The following is an 18,420-nucleotide window of genomic DNA, read 5'->3' on the forward strand; positions in this document are numbered from 1 at the left end:
AGTGGTAGAGCTCTAGTCTTGAGAAAGTCCAAGGACAGTGCTCAGGCCCTGAGCTCAAGCCCCACAACTGGCAAAAAAAAAATCCATAAATAGGAAGGAGATAAACAAAAAGATAGAGACAGAAAGCCAAAGAGAGACACACAGATAGAATTCCTGTGTCCTGCATTTTCCTTTTCTCTAACTCAAATGGGAAGATGCTTCCTCCATCTCCCATGGATTAATTTCCTCTGAAAAATTCCCTCCCAGAAACATCCAGAGATGAGTTTTACTTATCAAGGCACTTTGCCAACCAATCAAGAGTTACCATCACAGCAATCACAATATATGCATATTTATTCAGAAATTACACACACCAGCCAAGGTCAGATAGCATTAATAACATAATACCCTAGAGTAGTAATCATCATTAATGAATGTAAACCTACATTTAGTATAGTCCTGATAATTTGGAAAATGTTTTGGCTGGATCTTGTCAAATCGAATTAAATTCTTGTTGATTCAATTTCAATATGTGGCCGACTAATCATTTGCTACAGAAGTATAAAAGGTAATGAGGATTTTCCCTTGTCATCCTGATCCTGAGTTGGGTTTATGGTCTTGCAATCCATAGATTCATTACAGCAATCAGTGAAGCTATTTGTCCATCTGAGAAGAGTTTCTAGTTACAATGACATCATTGATATGTGTATTCAGTATGAATAAGTGAGTGTGTCCTATTTTTTATGACAGAGGAACATGAATGAGCATTCTATTGGTTTCCACCCCTATTCCACGCTTTATTGTCTGACCCTCGGCGTGAGCTCCTCACTTTTAAGAGATACTCCCTTCCCATGGGGCCATAGCATGACATTCTTAAAAGGGACCCGACTCTGACACAGAAGGGCTAGGGTTGGATGAGAAAAGCAGACCTGTGGAGATCTGAGATGTTGAGGACAGAACTGCAACCTCTCTGGAGGACTACAGTGAATGCTAAAGGTCCAGATAGTTAGTGTCCCTGAGTTCTGAGAACCACAGCAACTATGGGTTTGACAGTTCTGTACAAGTCCCCAATCTATGTGTTTGTGGGAGGGGCCTCAGGCATAGTGGCTTCTTGGTTCTCTGAATCTCTCCCTTTCTGAGTAAAAAGCTTTTAGAAAAGTCCCTCCTAAATTCTTGAATACCAGAATAAAGGAAAACACTCTGTGTAGCACAATGATCCCTTACGACTTGTTTTCCAAGATGGAAAATAAAGGCATTTCAGCCCTTCCATGGATAAAAATAACTGGCCGTTGATTTTGAAATCCCTTTCATTTGTCTCCCACAGACCAGCCCTATACAATGGCACTTTGTGTGTGAGCCATGTGCATGGGCCAGCCTCCACTTCCCTCTGCCTGCCAATGGGAGAGGGAAGAACGGAGGAGGGCTGGGAGCCCCGTGGTGGGTGAGGACTTTGGGCAGGCCCAAGGTTGCTGTTGGCCTTCATTCAGAAGTCCTGGCTCAGCAGGAGGAGCCCAGAGAGGAAAACACACAGTGAGAGTAGTGGAAAATGCTGAGCCCTGCAGCTGGCAGGGGCATCCATCCCCTCTCCACCCTGGGAGCCAGCACTCTGCCCACCTGTGGCTGCACTGGTAGGCAGGAATCCTGGGAACCCACAGCCCCGCCCAAGGGCTGTGAATACACAGGGCTTTCTCTGCAGGCAACCCCTTAAGAGGCCTCACCCTGAGTGCTGAGGTTTTGTCCTTATTTGACAAGTATAGGGAAAACATGGCTCTCAAAGAAGAGGGAAAAAGACTCAAACTCACTCACATGCATTTCTATAGTGCCTACTTTTACACAGCATTCACTGGTTGTCCTATGTTATCACAGATGAATCGGCAGTCACCACGTCAAGCTTGATTGGTTGGTAACTGCATTTCACAGTGAGGCACCAAGAAGGTGACTTGATTGAGGTCATACAGACTGAAAAAGGAAGAAGAAAAGGTAGAATTTAAAAACCAGGCAGTCAGCAGGTTGCACATGGTTCACGCTTTTAATCCTAGCTACTCAGAAAGCTGAGATACGAAGACTGAGGTTTGAAACGGCCCTAAGAAGAAAAATCTGTGAGACTCATCTCCAATTAATCACCAGAAAGCTGGAAATAGACTGTCAGAGTATCAGTCTTGTGTGAAAAAGCCAAGAGAGAATCCAGAGGCCATGAGTTCAAGCTCTAGTACCAGCACATACACACACACACACACACACACACACACACAAAGCCAAGCAATCTAGCTTCAGAGTCCATACTCTTAAATGCAACTGCCCCTGTCCCCCCATATTAGGGTCTGTGATCAAAGGAACGAGTCTGACACAAAAGCAAATGTTTTATTCCGCGCCTAGCATCGAGAATCATATTGACCGGTCAGGGCCATCTCTAAGATGTGAGTGAGAGAGCGACCCCGCCTAATCATACAGGCTACTTTTATAGGCCACCAGCCATGTGGTTGGGCTTGGCGATACTCGGGTTGCCAATGGAATCTCAACATACTTGAGTGATGGCTGAGGCAACCACTGATACCTTTGCTGTTTGAACTGATCTATCATCAAGGTGGGCCTCTGGCGCACTGCTTTGACGATAAAGGAAAGGCAGGGAGTTTCCTGGGAGGCCAAGGGGGTAGGTTGGGGGAGGAATTCTGGTAACTCCACCTGGTTTAGATGCTTTTGTAATCTGAGCTGTTATTAGGGAATTTACAGCCCCTGCCTTGAGTCAAGTACTCCTTTGTCATGAAGAGGGGACATGCCTATAGGGGATGGATTTCCGGGAAGTCAAGAAAGGGGTCCCTTCAGGCTTACCAAATTTCCCCTCTAGAAATGCAAAAGTAAGACCCAAAGAAAGAAAATAAGATGACGAATAAATGGAATGATTAAAAAAGAAAGGAGGAAGAATTATCAAGGACTGTAATAATCACAATAATATAATGAGGCTGTCTATCCAATAACAGTAAGAAATACCATGCTGAAAATGGAAGAAATGGCAAAACTGGTTGAAGAGACACCAGCCTTTGCCTAGGCTTCAAATTTGGACTCTGGAAATATGCTCAGGGTTCACTAAGCAACTGGGGCTTGGCTGCTCTGGGAGAAGGAGTTGCAGCAGCTGGAGCAGAGGAATGAACACCTTCTCTTCTTGTTCCCCTTACAGCTTGGAGTGGAGACAGGTGCCAGGGGCTCTGGGGAGAGATTCGCATCCTGATGAGAAAAGACAGCTAAGTCAGTCTTACAGGGAGGCCTGCCCCTTCCATTTATAAGCTAGATAAGCTCTGGTTCTCCCAAGGAAAGTGAGGAAGGAAGAAGAGAAGAAGGGGGAAAAGAAAAATGGGAGATGGGAAGGAGACAAAGTATATCTTGGCTTTGTGTGGAGGGATAGGTCTCTGGCCCTCAATAGGGGCACAGAATTGGACTTGGAGTAAGAACACAGAAGTTCTACCTTGACCTGTCACTACGTGGTAGTGTGATCTTTAACAAATCACTTAAACTCTGTTCTCAGAGGCCCTTCAACTCCACAAGGAAATGACTGGGCTTCATTTCTAAGGTTCATTCCACATCCAAACCCCAGACTTTGGTGACATAGTAACCAAGGTTTGGACTAACATAGACAGCTTTGCCTACCATCCAATTAAATCCTTAATACAGGACCTAAAATAGCCACACAAACCTTGTGCCCATTTGCTGTGATTCTTTAGCCTGAGCAGCTTTCCGATGTGCCCAGCACAACCTCTGCCAATTTTCCAGCTGGCCTTCTTCCTCCATCCTGCCCCTCAATCCACTCTCTCGAGTCAGCATGATGATTATAAGCACATGGAACTCAGCCTGCAGGAAAATCCTCAGGATTCTCTTCTAGTCTTCATACGCTGGCCTAGAGGCCATGGATCCCATAGTGTAACCACCTCTCTATCCTGACCTTCATTTCTGGTCTTGCAGCCTGTGCCCTACTTTCAACTTCCATCAGTCCAAATACTATCTCCTCTCTAAGCTGTGATACATGTTTCCTGTCTCTGTGAAACCATTTTTCTTCTGTCCACCTAGCTGGCTGGTGATAGATTCCTTCAGGTTGAATTTTCTCCTAGCAACAAATCACAGTGTTGGCTCACTGGATAGAAATTCTCCACGCACTTTTCTATGACTCGCTGAAAGTGAAGGAACGTGTGTTGTCCCCTCTTCTTTATGAGATTCTTCAAGGAAGAGCTCAACCAAGTGCCCACCACATAGCAGATGCTCAGTGAATAATGCTTACATGATACAGTCATTTGGTGATGACATTGTGCTGGATATGTTTACTGTGACAACACTCTGATCTTGGATTTTGTGGTTCTGCAAACTAAGATACAATGCCTTCCATCATCCAAACCAAACTTCAGCATTGAGCAGGTTGTTATGCCTATCCAAGCTACTATACGGCCATCACTAAACCACCGAGGTGTGAGCTTAAGGAAGAATGCATTATCGGCAGTGAGGCTTGGTCTATTATAAGAATGGTGTTTTGGTGAGAGCTCATGGGAGAGGTGGATCTGTTCATCTCCTTTGTTATGCAAGAATATGAAGCAAGTCTTGACCTCTCAGAACTTCTAGCTCATGGATGTTTAATTGATGTTACTGTATTGGATCATATTTAAGAACTGGTGGCCGTCCCTGTAATCTTAGCTTCTCAGGAGGCTGAGATCTGAGGATTGAAGTTCAGAGGCAACTCAGGCAGGAAAGTCTGTGAGATTCTTATTTCCAATTAACCATCAGAAAACTGGAAGTGGAGATGCGGCTCAAAGTGGTACAGCACTGGACTTAAGCAAAACAACTCAAGGACAGTGACCAGGACCTGAGTTCAAGCCCTACAACCACTACCAACAACGAAAGAAACCCTTTTGACTCTAAAATGAGGACACTTCACCTTCTGGTATTTGCAAATCCACAGTCATCCTCTAGGAATGCTTGGGTTTACCAAGGAGGTCATGAAAAGTATTACAGAAGAGAAAGAAATGGCTAGGAACATTCACACTAGACCAGTGGGTGAACAATAGAAGTGACTGACACATATATATCAAGAAATGTCCTTTCCCTTGATTTTATTTTATTTATTTATTTTTTTTTTTGCCAGTCCTGTGCTTGAGCTCAGGACCTGAGCACTGTCCTTGGACTTTCTCAAGGCTAGAGCTCTACCACTTGAGCCTCAGCATCACTTCCGGCTTTTTTCTATGTATGTGGTACCGAGGAATCAAACCTGGGTCTTCATGCATGCTAGACAAACACTTTAACCACTAGGCCAAACTCCTGGCCCCTTTCCCTTGATTTTAATTGGGTCTTCACTGGGTGGACTTCAGGTGTGGGGTTGTTACTTATAATAGCAGGGAGAAGGCTACTGGAGATCCACGGTTAGGGTTCTGATATGGGATGTTTAAGTCACTAACTGATAATGGATGTCATCACCATGTAGGTGAAACAGATGCCCCCTTCCCTACACGCACACTCAGTGTTCTATGATCAGTTGGTAAAGAAATCACTTGAAATCTCTTGGGCCCAAGTACACATCTTGGGAAAAATAGCCATGAGAATTAGATAACAAAATATCCATTATCTCCAAACACTGGTCAACTTGGTCATTGTCCCTATCCTCTAAGACATTTCCTCAATAGATAGAAGCAACTCAAATTAAAGGTACATTCGTTGCATGGTATTCGTAAACTCTTATTCTGACAGAAGTCAGAACAAATGGAACAAAACTGATCACTTGAGAAGCAGATTGGCAGAGAGATCCCCACTGCAATCACTCTTAAGGGTTTTGAACTTGCCTCTCTTTGATATCTGGGTGGAATAGCCAGCATTCGTTGTGGACATTATATAATTTCCAAAGCTATTTACAAATTCCTGTTCCATGTCATGGAAGATTCTAACCTCAAAAAGCATTCTCAGATCAAGACGACGTTCACATGTTCATCACCAGAATTCCAGGTTTATAGAAATTATGGTCATTTCACTAAACTTCTCTAGACCATTCCATGCACACCTTAGGTACTGATGTCAAAAGGGTACAAGAACAGGCAGAGCTGAAATAGCAGGTTAAAACTAATCTGCTACTGCTCAAAATCAGTGGATTGGGATGATTGTTGGGACTTGGATGGGGAAAAGATGGCAGTTATCTCTTGACCTTAATAATCCCCACAAGTGGCTGCTGAAAACTCTCTTGTTTCTCTCTGTCCTATCACAGGGAGTGACCAGAGCTGAGCTGACATCAAAGCTCTGTACACAGCCTGTGACTGAAAGCACGAAAGAGACTGAGTGTCAGGGAGGAAAGATTAGAGACAGGACCATAAACTCACAAGAGCTTTGGGGAATTGTGTAGCGTATCACAAGCCTGGTCATTGGTTGATTTCTTAGTGTTGCTATGTGCAGATGCACACTGCTATCATGACTTTGGATATCAACACGCTGATATACTCCAGGAAAGTGAAAGCAACTGGCTTTCCCAGGACAGATGTGTTTGTCAGGAAAATGGAAACCATGAAAGGGACTGGGATGTTGAGGAAAACAAGAAATGGCACTGAGCCAAGGGCAGAAAAACCAAATCCATTCTGTCTCCTAGTGAGGCATTCTGGATTCTCAATTAATCAATTGTTTTATTCCCTCTCTCAACTTCAAACCTTATAAAATGTATGCAAGTTGATCAACCTCTACTGTAACTAAGGCTCCTTAAATGAGTGGAAAGTGTTCTTTTTTTTTTTTTTATTTCTTGCTCTTAGGTGAAGATACTCAGTAGAGGAGGGAAGATCCACAAATGAGCAAACTATCACATGGAGCAATTAGAACCACATCATAAACCACATTTAGCAGTAGCCAGAAAGGATTTTGAAGAAGAAGAAGAAAAAGCATTCTGGCTAAAAGAATATCATTTTCAACCCAATGTTAGTGGTTGAAGGAACGAGAGCTGTGGTTCCCACAGGTAGTGAGCTGTCACCCTGCTTTATCAAAGATCATTCAAGTGGAATGGCAGCAACATGGTGTAATGGAAAGAACAAGGACTCAGAAGTCAGATCATCTCTGAGGCCCCAGATGGCCTCTTGTGCTCTCTTCCACTGGTGGTTCTACAGTTAAAGAAAATAGGGACTGTGGAGAAAGTCACAAACTCAGATTCTGTAAGGTACTGGGAAGGCATATTGATGAATGTGGTGCTTGCTTAGTAGAAATAAAATGGGAGCTCTAAGTTCATGCAGAAGAGACAGCTTATTCAGTGCCCCTGGAAGACTGAAATGAATGTCAGGATTCAAAGAACACCCCACTTCTTTACTATAAGACATTATTCATTTGGGCTGTGCAGGTGGATCCAACACTGTGAATGCCAAATACAACTGTCAAGAAATGTTTGTGTGCTAACTCTAGTTTATATTGTCTTCCTCCTTTTGCCCAAAGCACGGGTCACCATCACTTCCTTTTTTAGGTTAAAAGTCTGCATTTGTAGAAAGCCCTTATTGTATGGGAGGATTATTTGTGTTGTGGGTTCACCAAAAGTTTATGTGCTTCTTAGAAGCTTATTCCCCAATGTAGCCATGTTGATGCGATAGAACCCTTAAGAGGCAGGATATCTAATGAGAGGCAGCTATGTCATGAGGGCATTCCCTGGAATTAAAGTTGGCCTGGAAAAAAAAATGAGACAGTTCTCATGAGACTTGTTAGAAAGAGGGCATTCTCTTCTCCTGCACCTTTCTGTCTTTCAGTCTTATGTGAGCTATTTCTCTCCCACATGGTCCATGCACCACCAGGCCACCCATTATGAAGTAGGCCTCATGGCCCACACCAGAAAAGCTTACTCATCCTGGACTTGGGCCTCCAAAACTATTAATTAAATAGGCCTCTTCACTTCCTGCATGACCTACCCTTGATTATTTTGTGATAGCGACAGAAGCCAGATTGACAGAGAGAACACTGTTGCTCAATTTAGGGAGAGGGTGAGGAAAGAGGTATCAGAGCTTTAGTTCTATAATGTTTTTTCCAAACCTACTGCAGTGAGGAGTTAGTGAGCTTGGCCAATTCTGTGGCTACCACCTTCTGAAAGCATGTGAAATCTATATACTTTTTTTTTTTTGCGGGTCCTAGAGCTTGAGCTCAGGGCCTGAGCACTGTCCTTGGGATTTCTCAAGGCTAGAACTCTACCACTTGAGCCACAGCACCATTTCTGGCTTTTTCTCTATATATGTGGTACTGAGGAACTGAGCCAGGGTCTTCATGCATGCTACATAAGCACTCTACCACTAGGCCAAACTGAACCACCATTTGTGTGTATGTGTGTGTAAGTGTTAGAAACTCCCCCCCTTTCCCATGAGTCTCTTCATACTACCCCATCCTCTCAAGTCCTGCAACTGGTGATGTCATTCTGCCCTATGGCCCTTCTGCCATGGCTTTCTTATGTGGCTCTCAGCAACATCATTAAGAGATTACCAGAGTCCAATTGGTTGAAAATGTCCCAATGGAATTCTGCCTACCTCCTAGTTTGACAAACAGTGGCCCGAATTAATTTCATTCAAGTACACTCTATGCCTTTTTCCCTGGTCGGCATGAAATCAGATATTCTCAAGGACAATACCAATTTGACACTGAAGGACAGCTCTCTGATCAAAACGTTGACTGAAGCAGAAACTTCCTCTCTAGAAGCTGTTGATTTAAACGGAGAAGGTCTCAGATGTGGCCTCAGGTTGGCTCAGGAGTTGTGGTTTTGTCCCAGGCTTGCAGCTGAAGACTAAAACATAAAGAGGACCTAAAACCATTTCTCCCACTCTCCCAATGAGTGGTGGTGGTTTTTGTTGGGATGTAGAGCCCAAGGCTTTCTTCTTGGCAACTGGGCTGGCTCCCCAACCACTAGACCACACAATCTTTGTTTAACATGTATTCAGCAAACCTCAAGTTTTAGGCCCACCAAAAAAAATCAATAAATAAAAAACAGAACTTTCTTTGTGAACAATTCAGCATAAAAAAAATTCCCTTTCCAGCTGTGAGTTGGGATTCATGCTGTAAATGTTGGTGTTAATTAAAAACATCCACCTTCTACAGTTTCAACAAGGAAAAAGCACTGTGAAAAATGCATTCCTAAGCGTTCACTCTCCAGAGTACTTATAAATATGTGTTTTATTTATAACATGGCTACCTGGGTTGGGGGGTTCTGACAGATACTTTATCATGCCCTAATTTTCAGCCCAGTGAAATTCAGTGCCATAGGAATGGATGTGATGGACTTGACTAGCACAGAGCAAAGTCTGTCCAGGGCATCCATGATATTCAGTTATCTGTATTAATACCAAGAACGATTCTAGCTAAAGTCAAATGTCCACTTGTTAAGACATCAAACATTTTCTTCTTGGGGCTCTCAGACAGGAACAAGTGAAGTATGACAAAGCCAAGGACATTCCACAAGAATGACATATTATTTGTAGTAACTGGAATCTTAGATGATTTTCTTGTCATCCTATTGGGATTCACCTTGTATCAGGAAATCTCTATCTGAAATGGTCCTGACCTGCCAAAGTCAGGAAGACCGAGTTGTATTTTCTTTTCTTGTGATGGTCTCTGATTGGTTTATTTGTCCTACTTTATTCTGATTGGTTAGTTTGTCCTATTTTATTACACCCTACAAATAGGAAAGAATCAAGTCAAAGCCACATCATTATGAATGAAATTCTTTTCTTTTTAATTTTCACACAGTTTAAAATACAATATGAAATCAGGCTACAGTATATAAAAAACTCTCCAGCAAAATGATGTGCCAGCATCAGCTACTAAAATAAACAAACAAAAAACTCCCCAATAAGAAATTTTTTTGCATTTGTTTTTTAAAAAAAAAACACATAAGACACTTAACATCGCTACATCTCTAAGCTACCTCAGTTCTGATTTTTTTTAAAAAGCACCTGCTTTTCCTTTTTCTTTAAATCTTGCTTTTAAATTTTCAGCTTTTAAAAAATATAAATTATATGAAAATACAAGTTGGAAAATAGTCAAACACAATATAACATCTTTTTTTACCCGAATACTTCTCAGCTTAAAAAAAAGGTATCCTTAATAAAAAGCTCAGTAACTAAAGCAGTATTCCTGATAGAGATCATTTCATTTTTATATAGCTATTTCATATATGTATAGATATACATATACTTATGGTTCCTTGAAATGTCTTTGGAATGTATGTTCAGAGTTCAACAGATTTATATAGACCCCAACAGAGAAAGCAGCACGCACAGAATGGCAGGAGAGAAGGTATATTCTTCACCATGAAAGTCAGGCAGGTTAATGCTCTAAGACCAGAGTGTTCATCTCCAAAGTGAGGAAGGGCTTATCTGATCTTTCAATGCTATCTCCAATCCCCACAGTGACCACATCAGGGCTCTCTGTAAGGCAACCCCTCTCCTACATAGAGAAGGAACACGTGACTCTAAAGCCCCAAAGCTCAAACCCACACAGGCTGTGACTTCTCTGGGGTGTGGGGAGGGAATACAGTGTCATCCAGCTTGATCAGATTTGCCCAACCTTCCTCTGAAGTTAGCATATGTGATTTTTTTTGTTTTTGTTTTTTATATATATATAAAGCATAAATGCAATGATGCTGCTACATTTCCAGTGTATAAACCACTACACTTCCTGGAGTGGTCTCTGGCCTTTGGACAAAAATAAAAGGGAAAACAAGTGGCCAGATGGAAAAAGCTGTCTGAACAAACACATTATCTACAAATCCTGAAAATGGTGGATCTAGGGAGAAAGAGTATCTTAGCAATCAAATGAGCTGAGAGGAGAGCGCAATGAGGCATTTTTCTCACATCTTATCTGCTTGCCGAGGCTGCAAGTATTAGACAGGATCACCAAAGGGGAGTTTCCCAATACAAATGGAATAGGAAAGGCTGAAGGTTTAGACAGTGATTTTATGTCTGCGAAGACAAAATACATAGCCTTGGTTCTACTCTCACCTGTTATTGAAATGTGGAGGAGACTTCACTAGAAACACAGATATTATGTTAGCTGTGGTTCTGCATGTCTGAAAACACACACATGCACGCTTGCACCACACACACACACACACACACACACACACACACACACATACACACTGACCAGTGCTCAACAAAGATCACATAATTCTAAGCGAAAACAATGTAATTCAAACGATGCCACCTAACACTCCCTGAGCAGCTCCTAAAATATTTTGAGAGCTTCATTAAGGCACCTGCATCCTCCGTAAAATCACAATACACCATTGGGCCACTGTGCCTTTGTTGTTGGTGTGGCCATTGCTATCTGTCAGCATAAGGACTCTCATACATCGTAGAGCCCTGATCCTATTAGGTCAGGATGGGCATGGGGGGTCTGGGAGTTGGCAAAAGTTACCTTTTGCTAGAAGGTAGTTAGTACTTCCAGTTTCTTAGCTAAGTTCTACAAAGGGCTGGCCCTGAGACACTTGTCTAATGTTCTCTTTCCTGAAGTCCACTTTAGTTTTTTTAACTTGGAGACTATAATATATATACATGCATAATACATATCATATGTACATATGTGTATATATACATATATATATATGTATGATGATGAATTCTAATCATATTAAGCATGTTTCCTTACTAGTTTAATGGTCTGATGTTAAGTTTTGCCCCTAAACCTTTGTTTTCAGATTCTGCCCCCCATCCACACATCAGCACACAACCAGCAAAACGATGATTGCCTCCATTAACTAATTGTATTTCAAGCTTTGGGGAAATTAAAATATATATTCAGATTCTATGGATCACCTTATTTCCGTCACTCAAGCTCCTTCCCCTTGTCCTCTGCCTTTCAATCATTCATCCCTTCTGCAGTTAACCTTCACTCTGCCAAGATAAGAGATGCAAGCATAAGGCCCCACCACTGTCTAAAGTATTTCCTTTGTAAATGTAGTCTCACAGCTGATATACTACCTGACTAGCTTTGGTTCTTCAAAGGCACATCTTGCCCAACCCTTCTCAAAAACAGCCCCCTTGTAGCATTTTGCTAAAATTCCCTCTGAATTTCCATGCCTTCAAAAACCCAGCAAGTCTTCAATATGTGTTGTCTCTGAGGCACAATCTCACTGACCTATCAGAAAGCTGTATATTTTGCTGTGCTGAATTAGAGAGTGGGGAATGGATCAACAAAGCTGGGATGCTGGGAAAAGTAGACACAAAGAAGGAATTACAGAGCATTCGTTTTGGAGGAAAATCAAAAACAAACAAAACAAACATGCACTCAAGACTTCTTACAACCTGAGGAGAAATGCCCATTCACACAGCTTTTATTCCAAGTCATCTAGGTTACAAGTAGAGAATGAATCAAGAACCAAGTGAATCTTCCACCTTCAATTTTCCTTTCCTCCTCTTCAACAGTGCTCCTACATCAACGGTAGGCCAAAACCAGGACTGCAAAATACATTCAGTTTCAAAGACTTAATGTGTCTTAGCTCAACATTAAGTTCCAACCCCGAGAAGCTTCTAATAAAAAATAAGTTACAGGGGTGTGACAATTTCTAAACAATAAACTAATCAGTGAGATTCACACGCACTGTCTCCCTCAACTCAATTCAGTATGACCATTTCCTTCATATCTAAGTCACATGAACATGGGAATGAATCCCTGACTTTGGCAACAGAACTTTGCTTTTCCAATAGGGTCTATATAAAATGTCTTCTTCCACTGTGACAGAGTCCTCAGCCAGCAAATAAGAACCAACTTTCATGATACCATAATACTGAGACCACCTTAGAGCTTAAGACGATTTTTAAGAAAAAAAAATACTGGCACAAAATGTAATAGAATAAAATTTAACACAAAAACAATTTTGGCCCCTCCCCACAGAAGTCCATCTTTGTTTTGAAAAGCAGAGTGACAGGTATATAAATTGTTCGTTTTAAGTGCATCCCCCCAAAGAAAATTGTTTTGAGCCCATCATCCTCTTTTTTTTTTCTTCCATGATTTAAAGCAAAAGCAAATTCACTGTTATCATCATCACCACCACTACCACCATCACCATCATCTCATAACTCTTGATGTGACAACTTTTCTTGCTAATAGGTCCATAATTGAAGACAGATGTTTTTTCATGGATGCTTTTTGTTGTTGTTGTTAAATGGTTGGACACATTAATCTCTTCCTCCCTTAAGTCAGATCCTTCAAGCGTCTACGAAGACAATTCTACCTTGAAAATCTACCCAAAAAGTCCTTGCCCAACCCACCCCGCCAGTCCTGGCTTTCCCTTTGCAACCACTGCACAATGGATTACAGCTGTAGCTCCCTTAGCTCCCACCCCTGAATGTAAAAAAAAAAAAATAATAAACATGAGTTCTGGAAAATAAAAAATAGAATAACCATTAAAACTTAAAAAGAGTCCGACCAATGCAGTTGTTCTTTGAAAGATCTCAGCAGGATCGCCCCGCCCCTTTCATGTCCATCACTCATCAGCATCTGGCTTGACATCCAGCATGGCATGGAGCTCCTCAGGGGTGTATCCCAGCAGGCTTTGCAGGTCACACACAAAGCGGTACACGTATCGCTTGCCCGCCGTCTTGTGGATGATGTTTTTGTCGTAATAGTAGCGTAGGCCACGGCTCAGTTTCTCATAATTCATCTTAGGCTTGTTTTTCCTCTTTCCCCATCTCCTAGCCACCTGAAAGAAAAAAATCAACTTTAAAAACAAACTCTCTAATGTGAAAGGGTATCAATATATGTGAATTAATACACCTTCTATCTGGCAAAATATCATGTAACCCTTTTATTAATTAACAATAAAATACATATATATATAAAAAAATTGTCTAAAACTATAGATATTCCAAAATATGTATTCCATTGTGTATACCTAGACACCGCGGCCTTTGGTGACTCAGACAAGAGGATCAGAGATCAATTCACAGACACAAGATGCTTTCCTGAGCTATGTTCTCTGAATTCCATTTTTAAATTATCTTTAACTGTACAAAGGGATCTCTATTCAATGTGTCAGCTAGTAAATATAATGTATCTTGATCAATGGCACTCTTCTAAAAATAGTTTAAGTTTTTCTTTCCTTTTTTTCTTTTTTATTTTTGGTCGGTCATAGTGTTTGAACTAAGGAATTAGGTGCTGTCCCTGCACCACTTCTGTTTTTTGGGTAATTAAACAGGGTAAGGGTCTCATGGTCAGCTGGCTTTGAACTGCAATCCTGAGTAGCCTCCTGTGTAGCTAGGATTTCAGGCATGAGCTACTGGCTCCTGCCTAATATTTTTATTTTTAATTGCGGTATAATAACTATAAGTATTTAGGGGGTTTCATGTGACTAGCCAGTGTCATGACCAAATCAGGATCCCAGGCTTATCTACCACAATAGACATTTGTATTACTCTCTATGGTACCATCCAAAAACCTCTCTAGTAGTTGAAAACATTTATTTGGAAATGATCGTTAACATGGACCATTATTCCTCCTCTCCAATTATACTCTTGTGCTCATGAACTATCCTCTCTCCAACCCTTTCCCTGCCACTCTTCTACTCTCTACTTCCATTCAACCAGTATCTTAGTTCCCACTACATATTGAATGTAAGACAACGTGGTATTTGTCTTTCAGGGTTTATTTGTCTGCTGGGTTTATTTCATTAAATATAATGTCTACCTCCACTGTTACATCCGTGTTGCTACAAATGAGAGAATTTCTGATTTCTAGTTTTTGAAGGAGAGTGGTCAAGTTAACTAAGTTGGTGAAAATGCAGTGATCTGAACTCATTATGTAGTGGGGTTTTAAAGTATTTGATTGGGAGGGGGGGAAAAAGCAAAGAAGAACCACACTACTAGCTCTTTATATCATCAGGTAGGTTCTACTTGCTTTGAAAGCCTGAAGTCTAACAGAAGAGTGTGCAGAGGAAGAACTAATCTGAAATCACAAATCACACCTTTCATCAACAGGAAGCATCTTTTCTGTCCCAGGACACAAACATTTTCTCATGTCTGCCTGAACCGAGAGCTTGCCCCTCTTGTTCATTGTGTTTTAGCAGCTGAATTGAGCATGGCACAGATCAGCCACTCAATAAGCATTTGTGTAATGAAAGGATGAATGAATGAACAAATTACATCAATCTTCCAAGGTCTCTTGAACTGTCTGGCCCCTTCCACATTCAGAGTGATGGAGCTAGAAAGAGGGCTGGGCCAGAGAAGGCAACTATTTTTTGAGGGGTCTGTCATGTGCCAGGCACTTCATTTTTGTGTATATCGGTTAATCTTGGGAAACAAAGGGGCAGTGGAGATATTTGCTATTTGTCAAATGATTTAAAAACAAATGCTCAGACAGGCAGCATAACTGGCTCAAGGTCACACAAGGAGCAAATCACATAGCTTTGGTCCCATGTAAGGCCCCCCCAGGGTTTACCCCCATCTTCCCACAGCTCAGGACTCTCATGTTGCTCTTTTCTTACCTCATCTGGGTCAGAAAGCTTGAATTCCCAGCCATCTCCTGTCCAGCTGATAAAAGACTGACAGGATTTATCAGTGAGTAATTCCAGAAGAAACTGCCACAGCTGGATTGGTCCACTGCCTGCAAACATAAGGCATCCTGAATCTTCACAACCCATATTCATCTTTCTTAGTCACTAATCCCATTATATGCATCCCTTGCCCTTCCAGCCAGGAGAAAACGAAGCTACAGATGTTGAAGGGGATAAAATGCTCTGAGCTCAGACAGACACAATAGGTGAAGACCCAACACAAAAACATATAATAGAGCAATTGTCTTGTTTTTGATTCATTTCAATAAAGGTCAGTCCATTTTAACTGCTGAGTAAACTCTAGAAATACAGGGTCCGCCTTCCCAGATTTTCTAAGGAAGCCTATCCTTTCTTTTTTTTTTTTTAGTATTATTTATCTTTAAATAGCTGTACAAAGGTGACATCATTTAACAAATCAGTTTATGAATACAATGCATATTGATTAGTGTCACCCCTTACAAGGTTCTCACCCTGCTTCAACCCAACCCTTCTCTTACTTTTCTTAACTTTATAGTATATACAATGAATTCATGACTGCCTTCTTTCCCAACAAATGTATTATCTGAAATATGGTAGACTCTAGGAAGCATACTCAATAGACTTGGCAACCGTATTCAGGATTGTTTGCTTAGGCAATGAGGATCCCCACTCATTAGAGGTTTGCCAATTCAAAACTGAAGCCAAAGTTCAGAAGCACTGCTCTGCAGAAGGAAGGCCCTGTAGCCTCTGAATTGTGAACACGAATAATCCTGATCTCAGAACCCCACTAGGAAATAAGACAACGGGACGTTCTTCTGTCATGATGTTTCTCTCCAGCATCACTCCACCTCACAAGGCCATGCACAGGCAAGCACCCACGCTCAGAAGAGAGTGTGTTCTCACTGTTCAGAGGGATTAACTTGCTATCCAAAGAATCCTGAGGTAAAATGAGGACTGTCTCACACTGTTTCCATAGGTTCCCCCATCTCTCTCTTTCTCCCAGCTCCTCTTGTTTAGAAATAAACTTTGCCAAGATCTTGTCTCTAGAAGGTCGGGTAGCATCTTTTTGTTGTTGTTGTTGCCAGTCCTGGGGCCTTGAACTCTGGGCCTGGGCACTGTCTCTGAGCCTCTTTGTGTTCAACTTTAGTACTCTACCACTTAAGCCACAGCACCACTTCTGGCTTTTTTCTGTTTACTTGGTACTGAGGAATCAACCCGGGGCTTGATTCAAGCTAGGCAAGTACTCTACCACTAAGCCACATTCCCAGCCCAAGGCCTGGCAGTATCTATCCATCATTTTTTCTTAGGCTATGCCACATAGCCTTCCTTTTAAGTTGTCTTTGTATTCTAAACTGATACTGCTGACCCACAAATTCTAATTTATGGCTGTGGTTAGAGAGACCAATATAGGCTCACTAGCTTATGCTAGCTGTCACTTGTCTACTTTGTGGCTGGTCATACCAAGGTGAGTAGGAAGGAAGCCAGGGTATTTCCAATTCACCTGAAAACTTGAGAGAGAGAGAGAGAGAGAGAGAGAGAGAGAGAGAGAGAGAGAGAGAGAGAGAGAGAGAGAGAGAGAGAGAGAGAGAGAGAGAGAGACACAGAGAGAGAGACAGAGAGAGAGACAGAGAGAGAGAGACAGAGAGAGAGAGAGAGAGAGAGACAGGGAGAGAGAGAGAGAGACAGGGAGAGAGAGAGACAGAGAGAGGTGGATTTTTTTTTTGTAGGCCTTGGGGCTTAAACTCAGGGCCTAGGCACTGTCCCTGAGTTCTTTTAATTGCTCAAGTCCAGTGCTCTACCACTTTGAACTACAGTGCCAAGTTTTCTGGTGGTTCATTAGAGATAAGAGCATCACAGATTGTCTTACCCAGGCTGGCTGCAGATCACAATCTTCAGATCTCAGCCTCCTGAGTAGCTAGGATGCCAGGCGTGAGCCAGCATCACTCGGCTTGCCTTGGCATTGGAAATCAGAGTCTACACTAAGCTGACACTCCACCCCTTAAGCCACACACCAGCCCTTTTTGCTTTGTTTGTTTTTCAAACAAGGTCTTGAACATTATGCCCAGCCTGGCCCTGTACTATGATCCTCCTACCCATGTCTCTGTCATAGCTGGGATTATATTATATACCACTATACCATGCCCAGCTTCTCTGGGAAGGTCTTACTTTTTGCCTGAGTTGGCCTCAAACTTTCATATCTGCTTCCTAAGTAGCAAGGATTAGAGGCATGATCCACTGTGCTCAACTCTGGGAACTTGACTTTTCTAGTGCTCTAATCTTCAAATGTGTCAGCTCCACAATAGGGGGAACAAGCCTTAAGACTCCTCTCACTTAAGAACAAAATGTTCTTCAGGTTCTGAAGGTGTCATTTATTACGTTTCATATTTCTTTAAGGCTTGTTCACATGCTGAGCTGGCCACAGCTCATGTGAGTTTTCTGTTTCCATGCTACTGTTTCCAGCAAAAGATTGTAAGAAAAGAAAGGTGACTTCACTACACTGTCCCACAAGATCTCGGCTGTATCTAGACAGTGCCACCTCAGTCACAAGAAACCGTCACATAGTGACTGTTTCCGAATGGTGCTTCCCAGTGCCCCTTCTCCACATATCCAAGTTAAATATGGAATCCAAACCTTCTGAGAATGCACCTATCTCTCTTGCAAGAAATGCTTCTCATATTCAAGAATAAGAAGACTCACCAACAGATGTTGTTTAAATAACTCAACATGCTCCGTAAAGCAAAAATAAATTTACATGCTAAGAAATGGATTTCCATTGGTGAAACCTTCACTTTCTGAGTCTGCTTGTAGGTGGAAAAAAAAAACCATCTATTGGGTTCACAACACAATTGAGTAAGGCCGTTAGCTACTGCTTCCTTCCTGGTCTCACAAGACTAAATGCTGCATGGCATGAAGAATCCACTGAGAAGCCATTCCAATGGACCTGGTAT

At 41.9% G+C, this 18,420-nt stretch overlaps 1 protein-coding gene across 1 annotated transcript in view; it reads right to left on the reverse strand.

The window, feature by feature from the left end:
* Positions 1-12,986: 12,986 nt before the first annotated feature.
* Positions 12,987-18,420, reverse strand: part of Ets1 (ETS proto-oncogene 1, transcription factor) — a 70,158-nt gene continuing 64,724 nt past the window's right edge. The window contains exons 7-8 of the mRNA XM_090319701.1: positions 15,425-15,543; positions 12,987-13,645 (exon numbers count right to left, since the gene is read on the reverse strand). Of these exons, the coding sequence (XP_090175827.1) occupies positions 13,430-13,645; positions 15,425-15,543 (335 nt within the window). The 3' untranslated portion in view covers positions 12,987-13,429. The remainder of the gene's footprint in view (positions 13,646-15,424; positions 15,544-18,420) is intronic.

Source organism: Megascapheus bottae, chromosome 27 (assembly GCF_031878675.1).
Source record: "Megascapheus bottae isolate mThoBot1 chromosome 27, mThoBot2.hap1, whole genome shotgun sequence".
Classification (NCBI taxonomy): Eukaryota; Metazoa; Chordata; class Mammalia; order Rodentia; family Geomyidae; genus Megascapheus; species Megascapheus bottae.